General features: G+C 38.2%; 1 protein-coding gene across 1 annotated transcript; it reads right to left on the bottom strand.

The window, feature by feature from the left end:
• Nucleotides 1-1,275: 1,275 nt before the first annotated feature.
• LOC110776196 (uncharacterized) lies at nt 1,276-16,663 on the bottom strand. The gene is made up of 5 exons (XM_021980754.2): nt 16,481-16,663; nt 13,076-14,814; nt 11,658-11,778; nt 3,618-3,677; nt 1,276-3,537 (listed from the first exon to the last, which is right to left on the bottom strand). The coding sequence occupies exons 2-5, from the start codon at nt 14,698-14,700 to the stop codon at nt 1,549-1,551; spliced, it is 3,795 nt and encodes a 1,264-aa protein (XP_021836446.2). The 5' UTR covers nt 14,701-14,814; nt 16,481-16,663; the 3' UTR covers nt 1,276-1,548.
• Between the last annotated feature and the right edge of the window lie 230 nt (nt 16,664-16,893).

The raw sequence follows: 16,893 nt of genomic DNA, 5'->3' as shown, positions 1-16,893 counted from the left end.
CTCTGAGTCAAATTTTGGCAAAATTGGATTATGAATGCAAGTCTAAGTCAAATTTTGGTAAAAAGCGACGCATGGGTCAGCTACCCCAATTTTGATCTTACAATACGGGTTTCAGCCCCAAGGACATGTGTCATAACATAAGCCAACACGGTGGATAATCTGTATACGTTCTGTGGGCACGAGATGACATCGATTCAACAACATGCGTGCGTAAAAAATCGGTTAAATTGGCTTTTAAGAGGCAAAATAGATAGTTCTAAACACCCAATACGCCCTCCGAGACCCATGGGATTGAAGGCTATAATACAACGTTTTGACCAAATTTGGAGGTTTCAGACCCAGTTTCAGAATCTTTTAAAATTGTAGGCAATGTTTCCTAGTCATATAAGGAAGTTTGGAATCAATAGTGGGTCATTTAAAGCTATGGAATAACCTTCATTCTACAACGTGTTTTTTTAAGAAATGACATTTAAGAGGCGAAGTAGATGGTTCTAACTTCTAAGCATCCAATATACACCCACGGGACCCATGGAGTATACGCTGTTTCTTATCAAATTTGGAGGTTTCGGAACCCGTTATCAAAATCTCCTAAATTTTTTGGGAATATATCATATTGTCATATAAGAAAGTTTGAAATCATAAAACCACTATTGGGTAAAGCCATGGAATGCCCTTGTTTCTACAACGTGCGTTTTTAAGAAAATCGGTTAAAATGACATTTAAGAGAGGAAAATAGATGATTTTAAGTACCCAATATGTCCCATGTAGACCCATGGGGTATATGGTAAGCATTCGGATATCTGATATTTTCGAGTTCGAAAATGTCCAAAATTACACTGTTTTTTTCACCAAATTTGAAGGATCCGTAACTAGGTCTCAAAACTTGTAAAATTTTGGAAAATGTGTCATATGGATGTTTAAAATTATAAAAACCACTAGTTGTTCAGTTAAAGGCAAAGAATGACCTTGATTCAACATGCGAGTTTTTTAGAAAATCGGTTAAAATGTCATTTAAGTGGCGAAGCAGATGGTTCTAAGCAACCAATATACCCCGAGAACCGACGTGGTATATGGGAAGCATACCGAGGGGGCTAGGGAGCCCTTCCAGCACAAAAACGGTCGGCTGGGATTGGCACCAAGTGGTATTCACAGCTATAATGAATGCTCAACTTGTGCACATTATAGAAAACTGAAGTCTTGCCCTTCCTCTCTACCCAAGGAACTTTGCCGTCCGAGATTATTTTACATGAATTAATGAATGTTAATTTCCATCAGTTCACAGAATTTTTTTTTCACATGAAATTATGTATAATTTCTCCCACTTTGGGTTATGCTGTGAATTCTGTATAATTCAGACATGGATTTTCTTTGCATCCATAAGACATTGGAATTCAGAATAGAACTGATGTCAGGAAACTAGCATGGAAGACTAGACTTTCAAAGTATAGAGATTAACTGGAAAACTATTTCTATCTTATTTACACAAGTTGAAACTAGCGGCAGTCTATAATGACCTTGTATCATCCTAGAAAGCTAAAGCCCCAAAAGTCATGGCCTTGTACTCCGAGTAGGACAGACAGGCTGATCAAAACAAGGCCGAAAAGCAGGATTTGGTGTGAAACCGGGAGGATATGCTGGATTTTGATGGATGACCCTATCACTCATTGGGTTGTCAGTGTATGATGTGGGAGGATGAGGGGCATTAGAGTAATTAGTGTCTCCAAATTGCATCTGGGTTGATCGAGCAGCTGGATTATGAGGCATGAAATTATCAGTATTAACTGGAGGTGGGGGAACATGCATCTGGGAGGGTATAGAAGCAGGATTTGTGTCTCCAAATTGCATCTGACTATGATGCATGAGATTAGCAGGAGGAGGAGGTGGGGGCATGTGGGGGGCAAAATGATACTCTCTCTCATTGAACTGCATCTGAGACGATATAGCAGCTGGTTTTCTGTCTCCGAATTGCATCGCAGCTGAACTATGATTACCAACTGGAGGAGGTGGAGGTGGAGGTGGAGGTGGAGCTGGGGGAACAGAACGGTACTCTCTCTCATTGAACTGCATCTGGGATGAAAAAACAGCTGGATTATTGTCTCCAAATTGCACACGTGTCGAAGCTGGACTGTGCTGCATGAAATTATTGGTTGGAGGAGGAGGTGGGGGAACATTAGGGAAAGAACAGTACTCCCTCTCATTCAACTGCATCTGGGATGACATAGCAGCTGGATTATTATTATTATGATGCATGAAATTATTGGTAGATGGGTGATTACCAACTGGTGGAGGTGGAGGTGGGGGTACATGATGATGGGTACAAGCGTAATCTCTCTCTTTGAACTGCATCTGGGATGATGTACCGGCTGGGTTTTCATTGGCAACTGGCTTAGAAGGATGCAGCATCTGGGTCAATGGGGGAGGCGGTGGAGGTGGAGGTGGAGAAGTTAAATTCGCAATCCCAGAAACTTTGGAAGACAACAAGGCTTCTGCCTTTGTAGTGGCCTCTTCTCTTGACTTGAAGAAATCTGGTGGGCACCATTCAGGCATATCATCATCATCGAAAAGGTTTCTTGGCTTCGAACTATTCTCTATTTTTTTTTGCTCCTGTGTAGGCAAACTTGAGACTTTCACCAGAGACTGCTCATCCAAGTTTTGAGTGCCTGGTCCTTGAAAATGCCCACTTAGGTTCTGGTCCTGTCTTGGGAAGCTTGGTTGATGAGCTTCAGAATATTGCTTCCCGCTCTGTGGTACTAGTCCTTGAAAATGGAAATGTTGCTGCCCTGTGTTTTGCGAGGCCGGTCCTTGAAAATGCCCGATTTGGTTCTGTTCTTGAGTTGGGAAGCTTGGTTTTTGTGCTTCAGAATATTGCTCAACACATTGTTGAAAATTAGAATTTGGCACAGGTATTGAAGCAGCAGTCGAACCCTCTGACTTCATTGCAGCAGAAATGGGTGTCGCAACAGCTGAAGTATTGGTCACTGAAGCCTGAGAAACTGCAGCTCTAAAATCATATTCTGGTAGATCATCATCATCAGAAAAATCTGCAGATTGTTTTGAGGAAACCGAAGGAATGGGTAAAATAGGCTTATGTAGTACCACATCAGTCTTAATCTCTGATAGCAGGCTAGAGGCACCACTACCGGAGGTCAAATTATTTTGAGTGACCATAGACTGCTTAGCATGCTCAACTTGAGGTGAGGGAAAAAGCTCCGGACTTTTGTCTATTCTGCCACTTTGTACACCTTCAGTCGGAGCCTGACCTATATCAGATTTTGCTGCTTCCATCGGATTCTGACCTAATTGTGGGGCGTTAACCTCTGCTGTTTTTTTGGCAGGAGCAAAAGACGAGTATTTTTTCCACACAGCACATCCAATAAGCAGCTCCGATTTGTCTTTGACAGCGGTCATTCCCTTAAAGAAGCCGTGTTTTGCAAGAATAGTGATTATTGCATCACTATGAGGACAAATGTACAGATCAATATCAGTAGACAACTTTGCAAACCCAACTCTCTTTCCTTCTTTATATTTCCTTGCAACCTGTTACCAAAAGAGAAACTGAGAAATTCTCTAGTAGCTTGGGGAATTTAACTTTAGAAATCTAACTCAAAAATTGTTACCTCCTTCATGCCTTTATGTCCGGCATCAGATGAACCTTCCTTCCAGCAAAATGACATCACCTAAATTCAAAATTTCAGATCTTTTAAGCCTTAAAGAAACAAAAAAACCTCTGAACCGAAAACTTGCACATGATGTAAGTGAAGTTCCAGTTTCTTGTTGCATACAATATGACCAACGAGTGTTAAGCATCCACAAGGCCGAGGGAAGGGCAGAGGGCACATAGTCACATTATATACAAGGAGTTAAGTATATGTTGGCAGCCTAGAGTTTTCTTATCAATGCATATTAACTCTCAAAGGAAGAAAGAAAAAGATATTTTGAACAGATAAACGGGCACACAAGGAGTGTCGTTATGAACGACCAGATTCAAAACCTACGCAACTGCTAGCAGCCTAACAATACTACCCATTATATGTTGATTATGCTGAATCAAGAAGGGAAATGGATACCAGCACTCTTTCAGTGCAAATTAGTTTATGTAAGTTCAGAAGCTCAGATTGTCAGACCTCTACAACCCTAGTGGTAGGATAAGTTTGTCTCCCTATCCGTTTCTTCATGGTGTCCCTCGGACTTGTGTACTCGTGTTAGACGTTACTCTAAGTGCATGTCCAAGTGTCATTTTTTCGACTTTGGTCCCGAGAATAGAAGAAAGACTGCATAAGACAACCTATGGACGTAAAACTTTGTTCAATCTGCATAAGAAAGACTGCTTTGTTTTTTGATTTTTTATTTAATGGGTTGTTTCTATTTCCATTTATATTTGTTTTAGTTAACACGGTCAAAAACCAATCTTCTGCCAGACAGGGAAACCTGAAATTTCACCTATTTTTTCGATTTCAGAAGTTCTGTAGTATGAAGTCTGCCTGAGCAGAGAAAAGAATAGTTTACAATTTAAAACCTTTTTTTTAAAAGTTGTTATCCCTAGATACAACCAAGCTGCTCACAAACAATGCAAGTCAGGCTCGATGAAGCTCAACTTTGCTCTACCAATACGAAAACGAGGCAAGGTCAACATTCTAGTTTCGGCTTGTTTGTTACGTGAGTTTTATTCAACACGAAGCTCGTGAGCAACATCGAATATTTTTAAGTTCAATTATCCCATAACTTGTTCAAAAGAATGAAAACGTGCAAAGATGACCATTTCATTCAAGATAGGTGAAGAACATCAAGTATGCCAATAACATAGCACATTGGTGCAGTCTGCCAAACGCGGCAAAGTTTTGGGAGAAATCCTAAACCACAAATCGTTTATGCGTTAGATTTATGCTATTTCATGTATCTTGGTCGATAAACGTAAAGATTAGGCAACATTTAGCATGTTTTGAGCATCTAAGCTGTTTGGTTAATGAGATGCTAATTTCAAATGATTGGTAAAGATAACTGTTTCCGTCAATACTTTGAGCATCTAAATAAGTAAATGCTAGTAGACCCAGTTAACGGGCAGGGCAGGGTCGGTACGGGTCATTAGCGAGTCGGGTTAATAGAGGGTTGCTTTTAAAAGCAACAAAGCGGTTCGGGTCAATAGCGGGTCGATGCGTCAATAGCGGGTCATAGTGGATAGACCAGTAAATTATCAAGAAAAAATGATGGAAAAGAGAGCCAAGAAATAGTCCATGTAAATAAATACATTTTTTTTTTGGTGTTAGCACCCGGTTCACCCTTAAGGAGATTGCGGATTCGGGACGAGTTCTGGGTGGATACGTTCAGTCCCCTCCCAATTGTTGTTGCGGGGGATCGAACACGAGTCCTCCCTACCAAGTTCAGCCCCAATCGCCACTAAACCAACACGTAATTAGTTATAAATACATTTATTTTTACTAAATTATTAGGTTGTATCAACCCTATCCACTAATAATCCTATCCAATAATAGTCCTTTTATATTACCCAATGGGCTACCCTGTGTAATAACCAAGTCTACATGCGGCCATGCGGGTTGCCAAATGGAACTCAATGAGCTCCAATCGAGTATAAATTTAGTCGGATTTGAGTTGTTGTTACTTGTAATTAGATTTCACAATTACAAATAGTTGGCATATGCTTTCTTCGATTGGTATAATTATGATAACAACTTTAACGAAAGCTCCTCTGTTCTTGGCATAAGAGCTCGTATTGCTCAATAGACTTGCTTTTATGCTGTAGACGAACAGTTTGGATCATCATCGGTTAATTTAAGTGTTTGATTCGATATGTTATGGCCATTTTTCGTATCCATAGACTGATCTTTTCAAGACCGTGTTCTGTTCACTTATTGAAACTTATTACTTGTGAATATTATTATTGATTGAAGAGAACAAGCCTTTGTTAATTCTTCTTTATGACAAGTTAAGTGTTAAATCAAGTTTTGACCGACTCAATCTTAAGCAACTTTTGAACTCTCCCATTTTGTTATGACCCCTAACATCATCCTTCAATTCCCTCAAAAGGTGCATACTAATTCCAACAAGTTCGAAGAAGTCTACGTATTATGATTCCAGTTTTAACTTATTTTGACTTATTTTAGCAACAATAAATTCAGATAAGTTCATATAGGTTCCAAGTTAAGTCCAGACAATTTACACTCACAGATAAGTTATTTTCACCAAAAATCAGTTTAGATAAGTTCAGCTTTAATTTCAATCAAATTCAATTGAACCAAACAGAGCCTACATACAAGAAAATCCCATCAATCACCCACACAAACTAAATGTCGCAAAGAAGTATGTACTCAGTATCTTTTCCTTCCTTCGGAATTTTTTCCCAGTAAGGATGCTACCATTTGTGACATCAGAAACTGCAGGTTCTCCATTCTAGTCTTTTGTACTCTATTCTCTCTGTTCCATAGCTAACTTAATATATACCAAAGGAAGTACTACTAGAACTAAGCTACCAATACCATACATTTAGTACAGTAAGTTTTTACTCTGAATTTTAATCTGAAGTTGGGAAACTTGAACAACGTAAATAGTAAAACAAATTTTTAATCTTACAGTTAAAAATGTGTAGCAGAAGCAGGTAGCAAAGAAGTCAGCTAAGTTATGGCGTTTCTTATGCTGTTTTCATAAAAAAAACATGAAGCACGCAAGCTACACTTCCTGTTTAAAGTAACAGACATAGTTTTGGCAATCATGACGCGAGTAAATAAGAACCGGTAGAAGCGACAGTCGCAAATTTACCAGACATTAAACCATCAAACAACTATGAAGCAGCTGGTGTAGAGGTGGAAGACTAGTTGTTCGGTGCAAATCATAAGCCATTCAATTCAGTTGAGGGTTAGTTTCGACCAGGGACTACAAGTTGGGTCATACGTTAATCAACTGTCAATTAGCTTAGCTTAGAGGGTGTTTGGAAGGGCATTTTGGAATGGAGTTAGAATCCATCCATTTTAAAGTACGAAATTTCATTCCAAAGGGGTTTTAATTCCACCTCATCCCCCTAGAATCTCATACCCACCCTACACCATAGGTACAAACTCTAATACACATAAGAGAGAGGAGAGAGGAGAGAGAAGTGCAAGGGTGAACAACGCCCACCACTTCGGAATACGGTGAGTCGACGACTCATCACAAGCCGGAGCTTCCTACTTCCTCTCCAGCACGATAGTTCTCAACTTCTCATAGAACAAACAAGCAGTTAAGCTTAATTGCAAAAATGATTGACACAAATGTGTTCATTCTTGGAAAATTACATTTAAGTAATTTAATAAATATGGTGACGAAATTGTATTTTGATTTGGGTAATTTTGCTCCCATCTTTCTTCTGCAATTTCGGTTTATGCTTCAGGTTTGATTTTCTTTGTTTTTTGTTCTTTTTCATTCTACTTTTGAGCTTTGAATTTTTGGAGTCAAAAAAATGTGAAGCGAAGTACAGGGTAGTATAATTAAGAAATAAGGTAATGGGTAATTATCTTCTAGAAAAATAAATAAATAAAATGGTTACTCCTGTATTTCGGAGCATTATTTAAAACTAATAATGTTAAACAAATATAAAATGAGAATTCATTCCAAGAGAAAACCAAACATTAAGAATGTATATATAGAATCCAGTCCAACATTGTACCAAACAATTCATGTTGGTAAGAGGTTTTGAATTCATACCTTCCGGTATAAGTTTCAATACCAATCTATTCCAGCTTATTTAACCAAAAGGCCCCTTATAATAATATATCAGTCAGTATGACTCATAAAGCACTCAGCTTCATGTCAAAGCCAAATCATTTAACTTTGTAAAATTATGATAGGTTTGTGTAAGTTTGTAAAATTATGGGTAAGTTTTTGCCACCCCTAATTCTGGTGGCAGCAGACAAAAGCTTAAACCTTAAAGGACCCTGAACAGCCAATGCTCAAAATGTCCTACTAAGACGATGCATTTTTCTTCTAAAATGTCAATACTTTTGATCATACCCAAGAAATATTCTTACCCAAAACTCGCACATAAACAACAAGCCAACACAGTAAAAGCATAGCTATTACCCAACAGAAGATGGATTTTTGCAGTCTCCTTCCTGTTGATCCAAACAAAGTTACTGACAAATTTCTGCACATAATCTGTAGAGTTTTCCCCTCTAAGTCTCTAACCCTTGCCGGAAAAAGAAAAAAGGTTTATCCCAACGGAAGCTGGATAGAGGCATTTCCTTTTGGGAAAAGGGTCATTACCTTAACAGAAATCGGAACAGGCATTTCCTGAGGACTGCAGTAAGAGACATTCGACACTTTTGACAGTACCTAATCAATGCCTATAAAATAATCAGTTCCTTATTAGCACCTTTTCCTTCATTGTTGACAAGTATACCACTTTTTAAACCATATATTATGCTTTCCAATTGTTAGCCCAATGTGGGTTTTTCTCAGCAATCTCTCTTCGGATGTTGTGTACATCTTTCATACCTACCAAACCTTGCTCAGGACAGAATATTGATATTGCTTTGTTTTTGTAAACCATCAGATAGTGAAAGAAACAAGAGATTATTTGGGTGATTTAGCTCATATAAGAAGCAGGAATAAGTTTCTTTTCTTTTCCAAGTTGGAGACGTTTATAAAAAGCCTAATTCATAATTGAAGGATAATGATGACTCTTTGCGCTTTTGTAGAAGAATCTCCTTTAAACTAGAGAAAAATTCACAAGTCCACATGTCGAGGCTCCTAATAATAAGCTAGGAGTCAACTCCTGCGATGCTACCAAATCTAAGATGGAAAAGGTGAAGCCTAGTAAAGGGCTTTGTTCAAGATGAGGGCACTGTGGTCTTTAAGTGGGAAGTTTGATCACCGGCAAGTACCATCATCAACTAGGAAAAAAATGAACACGCTACTTAGTAAAGATATTACTCCTTCAGCAGAAATGACAAAGCAACACTCCTTGCAAGTTTCAACATAAAGGGACCCTTCTAAAGGCCAAAATTAAGCATTATGTGGTTAATAGACCTTTATTCAGAAAACACGAGAAAACGGCTGACCATGCAGTGGTTAAGCTCAATATTCCATAGTTCCTTATTCTAAGGCTCCATTGGTACGTACACCAATTGACCAACTACACTTCTCAAAGTCCTAGAACATGAAATAAAATTTCAATGAAACATGAAATGCGTAAAATTCTTTTTTACCACCTAAATAAATCAAAAAATTGTTTTTTACCACCTAAAAAACTAAAACTTGTATTTTACCACCTAAAAAAAAAAATTTAACTTGTTTTTTACCACCTGAAAAATGGAAAAATAGATGAAAATGTTATGTTGGAGGCTACAGTAACGGTAATATTCTGATATGTTCTCTTCTTCCACGATTTCAGGAGGACAAAACAAATAGCCTAGCGGTTGACCAGCCACGGTCTCAATATGGCTCACTTTGGGCAAAATTGACAAAATTCAATGACGATAAAGAGAGGAGAGTGAAGGAGTTAAAGAAAATCACACATGGAATGTAAAAAGTTGGAGGGATATTGAATTAGTGTGCACCACATAAAAGTTTCATACCGTTTTCAGGTGGTAAAAAACAAGTTTTAAATTTTTTTAGGTGGTAAAATACAATTTTTACTTTTTAGTTGGTAAAAAACAATTTATCCTAAAAATTAATTTCAAAAGATAGCTTTGTTAGAAAGAATTATTTACTACAATCAGCGATTTGATTATAGAGTACATCAAAAGGTTGAATAAAATTCATGAGCTTACTTTAGTGAAGTTGCAGAGAGCTATAAACTTTCATATCAAGGATCTAATGCAAACAATATTCTGTACTTGCAAAGGTAATATGACAAACCTGACTCTCTGGGGCAGCGAAATTTGAGACAATGGTGTGTATATTATGATTATACAATTATAAGACGAAGTATGACACAAAGGGACAAGCAAAAAAGACAACATCACACCTGCAAACTACAAAATAGGTACTTTGTGCAATATAAACAATATGGAACGGAAGGCCATCAGCCTGCGGAAGCAGCCGTGGCTTTTTATTCAAATCCAAAAATGTTTCTTATTTTTAAGTAGGTCATCGACTCAGCTTAACACGTGATGCGTGGGAACTTGGGAAGATAGTACACAGTGGAGTATTGAAATTGCACGGGAGTTAGCAAATCATACATCATACTCCTTCAATCCTCTAATATTCATCATATTTTCCCTTTTGTGTGACCTAGAATCAGTTTAATAATATGCAAGAGCATTTAAACTACAATAGTGTTGGTTAAAATATTACAAAGTAATGAGAAACATCATGGTAAAACCTTGACGTCCTAATTCTTTTTCTTTCCCTAAACATGAAAAGTTACAGAGAACTGAGTATTTTGCTCATGTTCCATATAAGATGAATTTCCCTATGGTCACTCATCCAAAATAAACGAGGCCAAAAGACCAAAGGCAACAAGAATTTTAGAGTTACCTTTTTCATTGTCTCCCTAATCCCTATCCCACTAAATACTCATCCCACTTGACTTGTTCTCACCAAAGTCTGTACCCTTCTCACCATCCTGAGTGACTACTTAAACATAAATTGTATTTCATTTTCTTTCTTCAGTTCTTCTCGCCCCTCTCGGTCTTCCTAAACTATCAAACAAGCAAATGAAGCCATTGATGCAGATCTTACCCGCCCCCTGTTCTGTAGTGAGTTATTTTATTCTTTAGTTTTAGTTTCCTCAAATGTGGTCTTTGTGCTTACCAGAACCTCACATTATCCTCCTTTGCCCTAGAATTTTGCAGCACAGTCAAATCCCTATCCATGGAAAGTTAAAATACATTTTATGTGTAAAACAGCAGACACGCATAGCGAGTTCAAGAGTGCTTGTGCCAAGCCCATGCTACTTAAACTCACATCTTCAGTTCAAGAGTGTGCGTAGGTAGAGGAAAGGGAGGGAGGAGACAGGAGAATGGTATTGTGTTATGGGAGGAATCAGTTTCTTAAAAGAGAATGGAAGCTATATCCTTCCATTGCCTTCCCCAATTTAATCTAAATAGAGATAAGCTAATCCATCACTCTCCCTACCCTTCCCTTTCCTTCAAATTCTCTCATATAAACACAATGTAAGTATCCCAATGGCTGTTTGGTGTAGCAAATTAGTGGGTTTGGGGTAGCAAATTAGTGGGTTAGGTAGTAATGTGTTTAGAAAAGTAGTTAAAAGGTGGATGGAGCCATGGAGATGCATCTGGCTAAAAATGTTGGGGGATGGGGGGCGGGGGGCATAGGAACCAAGATATTTTTCAGATCACCACACCGTGCAGCCACCACCCTTAAATATGATATGGAATTATAGGCCAAACATCGATGACAGCATGTGACATCATTAATGACCTAAGACGATTAATGTACGTCATGCTAAAAGCTAAGCATCTATTTCATATTTCACAGATGTAGACATAGAAGCTGGAGCTTCAGGCTGTCCGCACGTCTGCATGTGTATGCCATCAAATATGGATAACTGTGTGAATCTGGCATGGAAGATAGGCAAAGAACATATTTTCACTCAAACTCATGACAAAAACAGGAATAGAGTATCTACAATCTAATATAGGTAAGTATGTTCTACAGCTAACAAGCAAAGACATATGACTACAGTGATAGGTAACTCGTCTTACCATGAGTCCACGAGAGCGGGAACGGGGAAGATCTTGCACATACTTCTCAAAAGCCTCCAATCTTACTTTTCCTCTAACTTCCACAGATTCAGACCAGCTAAAGTCCAGCATCTTCTCTCCGCTACAATTTAAAATCAACAAATATTAACAGTTAAATTTACTGACACCTCATCTTAATCAGACTTGCCCTAAGTCGAGCCCTCTAATATCAATTAGAACAAAATGATCATCCGACTCATCACAGGAACAGCTAAAAGCGAGAGCAGCAGTCTGTTTCTCGCAATAAAAGCATAACTCTATTAAAAACAAAAAAGAGAGCAACGAAAGGATGCAAGTACACAACAATAAATTTACAATCTATATCCTCCCAAAAGCACAAATAAAGAAACAGATTAACAAAAAAGTTCAGAAAGAAGCAAAGTGGAGAGAGCACACAACACCAATGACCAATCAATTAACAATATGAATCACGGATGTATTCCAGATGAAGCAAAGGCATAAAGTGCATCCCAGAAGTATACACCAGTGTATAAAAAAGTACAAAGCGCACCAAAGCGATATGAGTCCTAGAGCCTAAGCGCAAAGCGCAAGGCGCGCGCTTCATCAAAGTGAAACGCACTTTTTAAGAATTAAAGGTTTTGTTACTATTATGCAAATATATCTTCCTAAAATAACCACAAAAATATATAAACATCAGATTTGCTTCCAAAAATATACTACTCTTTGTTTTAACAAAAATAAAGCATATAACAATAATAACATAGTGTTTATCAAGAAGCTAGGGCCGACTGTTGTGACTGTTGTCTTCTTCTCTTTTTCTTTTTCCTTTTCTTTTGGACTCATGGCCCACTCTCTATTGTTAAAGATTAATAGAGTGTGGTCCAAAACACATTAACAACATATAAAAAAAGCTTTCAACGTAAAGTAATTTATAATTAAAATAAATCAATGAAGCGCCAAAAAGCGCGCCTTTTGCGCTTTGCGTGCTAAAGTGCGCTTAACCACAAATGCTTCGCTCAGACCTAATTAAGCCCTTTGCCCGAAGAGCTTTTCAGCGCGCTTTTTTAAACACCGGTATACACCACAATTATTAACAAAAGAAGTAAGCAACAAAACCAGCATAAACGCAGGGACTTAACAATACAATTCAGTTAATGTCGTTCTTCTTAATCAACACACAAAAAATCAGCTAAACTTACACCACATTCGCCTAAACCAGGCAATACTCAGAGAATTCGCTACTTCAATACAATTTTTGCTGATTCCAATTTCTATCAAGGTTCGTCATTTTTTCAAACTTATTGGAAATAGCAGAACATAAGAACAATGGTCTTTTGCTATATCTTAGAATAGAAGCATTAAACATCTCAAACAACTCAAACCACAATAAGTTGGAATAATCAAAAGTATATGATAACCTTTTGAAGAAGGCAATGACAGACGCTGAAACAGAGGTACTCAGTTGAAGGGTGCCATCCCACAACTTCTCAGCAAATGCTGAAGGTCCATTTTCAGACTTGCATTCATTATCTAATTTAGCATAACCTTTTTCACCATTTGCAGAAGTGTTGTTAAGAATAAGACCATCTTCGTGGTTTTTAGACAGATTTGTAACTGCTGGAGGATGGTTTAGATTCTGAACAATAGCACCTGGTGGTGATTTCATCATTTTAACATCATGCCCAGAACCTTGAGCATTACCATCATTATTATTATCAGCTAAACCAGCACCGGAAGCAGCACTCAAAAGTTTCAAAACATTTAAGAGATTATTTGTTTCACTCTGTAAGTTGTATACAGATGTACTGACATTGTTCCCAGGCGCTTTGTTACTGTCAAATGCAGTAAAACTGTCAGTATCACTTTGCTTGACATTCGAGAAAGACCTGTCCTTGTACGTTTCAGCACTGTCAAATCCGGCAAACCCACCAGCATCACCTTGTGCTTTGACATTAGAAGGACAGTCAATCTTGTAGGTTTCTTCACGGCATTTTTCATCTAAACCCCCGATAACAGGTCCTGGCTCGAAAACATTTTGTTGCAATCTTTGTGATTCCCCCAAAATTTTGGGCCCTTGCTCATAACAATTGGATGCCATAGCCCTCGGCTGAACAGGCCTTTGATGTGCATAGCTCCGAGACTCTTGGGGATGAGGAAATTGTGCTACCCTTACCACATGTGCATTTGCATCACAGTTCTCATGGTGTTTGAGGTCTTGAGCCTCTGGTGGAATCCCATTTGATCTTTCATGAGCAGCTACATGTGCAATTGGCTCATAATTCCCATGCTGTGGAAGATCTCGAGCCATCGAAGGCGCCCAATTTGATGTATTTTGAGTCACTACAATTGCATTTGATTCTCGAGTCTCACGCCGGTAAGAGTCTTGAACCAATGGAGGTTGCCAATCCAATGCAATATGAGTTGTTACATGTGCTTTTGATCTATGTTTCTCACACCGGCTAAAGTCTTCAGTCACCTTAGGGGGCCAATTTGGTTCGTTGTGAGTTGCTACATGCAAATTTGATTCATAATTATCATGTTGATTGAAGTTTTCTGTCGCTGAAGGTGCCAAATTCGATGTTTTATGAGTACGGGCCTCTGGGAGAGGAAATAAAGGTGAGGAAACTTTGTGATTTGGAGATTGCAACGGCCCACTGAAAGAAGTATATCCGGTATTTTCAGATCCTGATTCATGAAAACCCCTCTTATTACGATGCCATTTTTCCGCATAATCATTCTGGTCCCAGTATTTACTATGATCAGAATAACCCTTTGATGATTTCCTTGGTCCCGAAGAAGGGGTAGAATTTTGAAATTCTTTACGTTGTGTGCTGCCATCATTGAGCTTGGAGTCCGAAGCTCCAGAAATGCCTTGCCTCACATTTGGAGCAGGATCGGTGATTTGGTGATCAGAGGAAGTTAATTTTCTTTTTTTTGGTGACTCATCTAAAACATCCCTGTTAAAACGTGCAGGCAGAAAGGTAAACATGTCTTTGTCATATTGGGCTCCTCGGAATGGCCGCGGGGGGCCTGGTGGTTGCATTTTATGTGCTTGCGATATGATTCTCGCTAGTCTACAGGCTGGTTCCTTTTAAAAACTTCATATCCACCATGCAAAAATTACCCAATTGTGGAAAATGCCAATGTCACCAACCTTCTGAAAATCAAACCATTCACAGCACAACATAATTTACAATGCAGTACACATACAAATATTATATAGATAGGCAGTAATATCCATAGGGGCACTAACAGCTAAGACATTGAAACACCAAGCCCAGACAATCAGTAAAATTTACAGAGATTTAAATATGCCTTTGAAAAAATAAACGCAATAGTGCAAATCATACACAAGATCCGATGAAAGAGGAAATAAGAAAAGGACGAAGAAAAAGATGGTCTCCTCAAGGTGTTATTGCAAAGCCACAAAAGCGTGGTCTGATAAGTATCTTGAGAAGCCATCGTAATCACTCGAGGTAAATCCATTGGTTGTTTTTTCCTACTAGCTATTTCGTTCTAAACAAGTTCTAAAACGATGAATTTTGAAACTTAAAACAACCAGGGGATCCAAAAAACATCTTATCAGTCAATATCTAATAATTAACAAATTTCACTAAGGTTCACACTCAACACTAAAGACACTTCTCGCGCATGAACTCTCAATTTTGAAGTCATAGGCTCTCAGCAACGGACATCATAAAGGAAATGAAAAAAACCTCCACCAGATTCCATTCCAGTATTAAATCATAAAACACCACTAGTAAGGCCTTGGCCAAACACTATAAGTCGGGAATACCAAAGACCCTGACTCTAACCCTAAGTTCACAAGCGATGTAAATTAGTCTATAAGTTGAGACTATAACCCAACTGCAATTCTTGAAGTACCCTTTTCACTTTTCCAACCCCCCGACACACGAACACTCCTGCAAACCTCCACCAGATTCCATTCCAGTATTAAATCATAAAACACCACTAGTAAGGCCTTGGCCAAACACTATAAGTCGGGAATACCAAAGACCCTGACTCTAACCCTAAGTTCACAAGCGATGTAAATTAGTCTATAAGTTGAGACTATAACCCAACGGCAATTCTTGAAGTACCCTTTTCACTTTTCCAACCCCCCGACACACGAACACTCCTGCAAACCTAGTATCATAACTTCTGTATCTCTATTAGCATCCTATTATTTTATCAGCTCCTTGATACGGATTCAATTTTAACCGCACTTTTCCCACAACCCTGCATTCCCATAAAAAGTTCAACACAGCAACCCAATAATGCAATCGTGAATACAAGGACAATTACTACAAGAAAAGCCAAAAGTCCCGAAACCAAAAAGAAAATTCAACACACTGGTAACCTCAAATGATACACAAGCACACTGCTTTCAGTGAACGAAAAATAACCTCCTCAAGTACAGACGATTATTCTCGGCAATTGCAGCTTTGTATTGAAAAGAAAATGCAAGTAAATTAACCAAAGACCTCGCATATATACTTTCCCCCCAATTACCCATCATTCCAATTAATTTTCCGTAAAACCCTACGAAACTTCAACTTAATTACAATTTCCAGCAATTAGGTTAATAACAAAGAAATCCATGCCGAAATAAGATTAATTTCAAATTAAAACCTCCAATTCCATTCAAAGAAAAAACAATGTTGCTCAAATCTTCAAATAAAGGAGAAATCTTTAACACAAGCACAATTCCGCAGAAAATTAACAACCAATTAAAACAAAACCCTAATTCCAGCCTTCAAAAATATAATTAATCAACCAAAAAAATGCATTAAAAATTGCACGATACACAGAGAAGAACAAACCTTGAGAATGTGTAGGAATTGAATTCGCAAAACTCATGAAAAAAACGGCGAAATTCAGAATTGCATGTAGCAGAGAAATCACTGATAATTTCTGGGTTTTATTTTTGGAGAGGGTGAGAGAGGGGTTTGAGTTGAACTGTTGAAGTGGTGAGTGAGTGAGTTGAGAAGTGAGGAGGAACAGAAAGCGAAGACAGAGCAAAGGAGGTTGGCTACATCGCAGTTCACCAGTGGTTTTTTTCCCCATACCCAGGGGTAAAATCGTCTTTTCACTTAATTAGTTGAAAAGTCAAACAAAGTATTAAGTATCGGAAATAAATGACAGTATTCAATACAACAATGACAGTATTCAATACAACAATGATAACATTTATACAAACAATGACAGAGTATATGTAACACGTTTATCCAGTCAT

The sequence above is a fragment of the Spinacia oleracea genome, chromosome 2, assembly GCF_020520425.1.
Source record: "Spinacia oleracea cultivar Varoflay chromosome 2, BTI_SOV_V1, whole genome shotgun sequence".
Classification (NCBI taxonomy): Eukaryota; Viridiplantae; Streptophyta; class Magnoliopsida; order Caryophyllales; family Amaranthaceae; genus Spinacia; species Spinacia oleracea.
This window is presented reverse-complemented; position numbering and strand designations above follow the sequence as displayed.

Coding starts and splice junctions, on each gene's coding strand:
- LOC110776196 (XM_021980754.2), bottom strand. CDS start 14,700: ATGCAACCACCAGGCCCCCCGCGGCCATTCCGAGGAGCCCAATATGAC. Junction 3,678..11,657: donor CCCGCTCTCGTGGACTCATG/GTAAGACGAGTT, acceptor TTTTGAATTTAG/GTGATGTCATTTTGCTGGAA. Junction 3,538..3,617: donor GACATAAAGGCATGAAGGAG/GTAACAATTTTT, acceptor TTTTGGTAACAG/GTTGCAAGGAAATATAAAGA.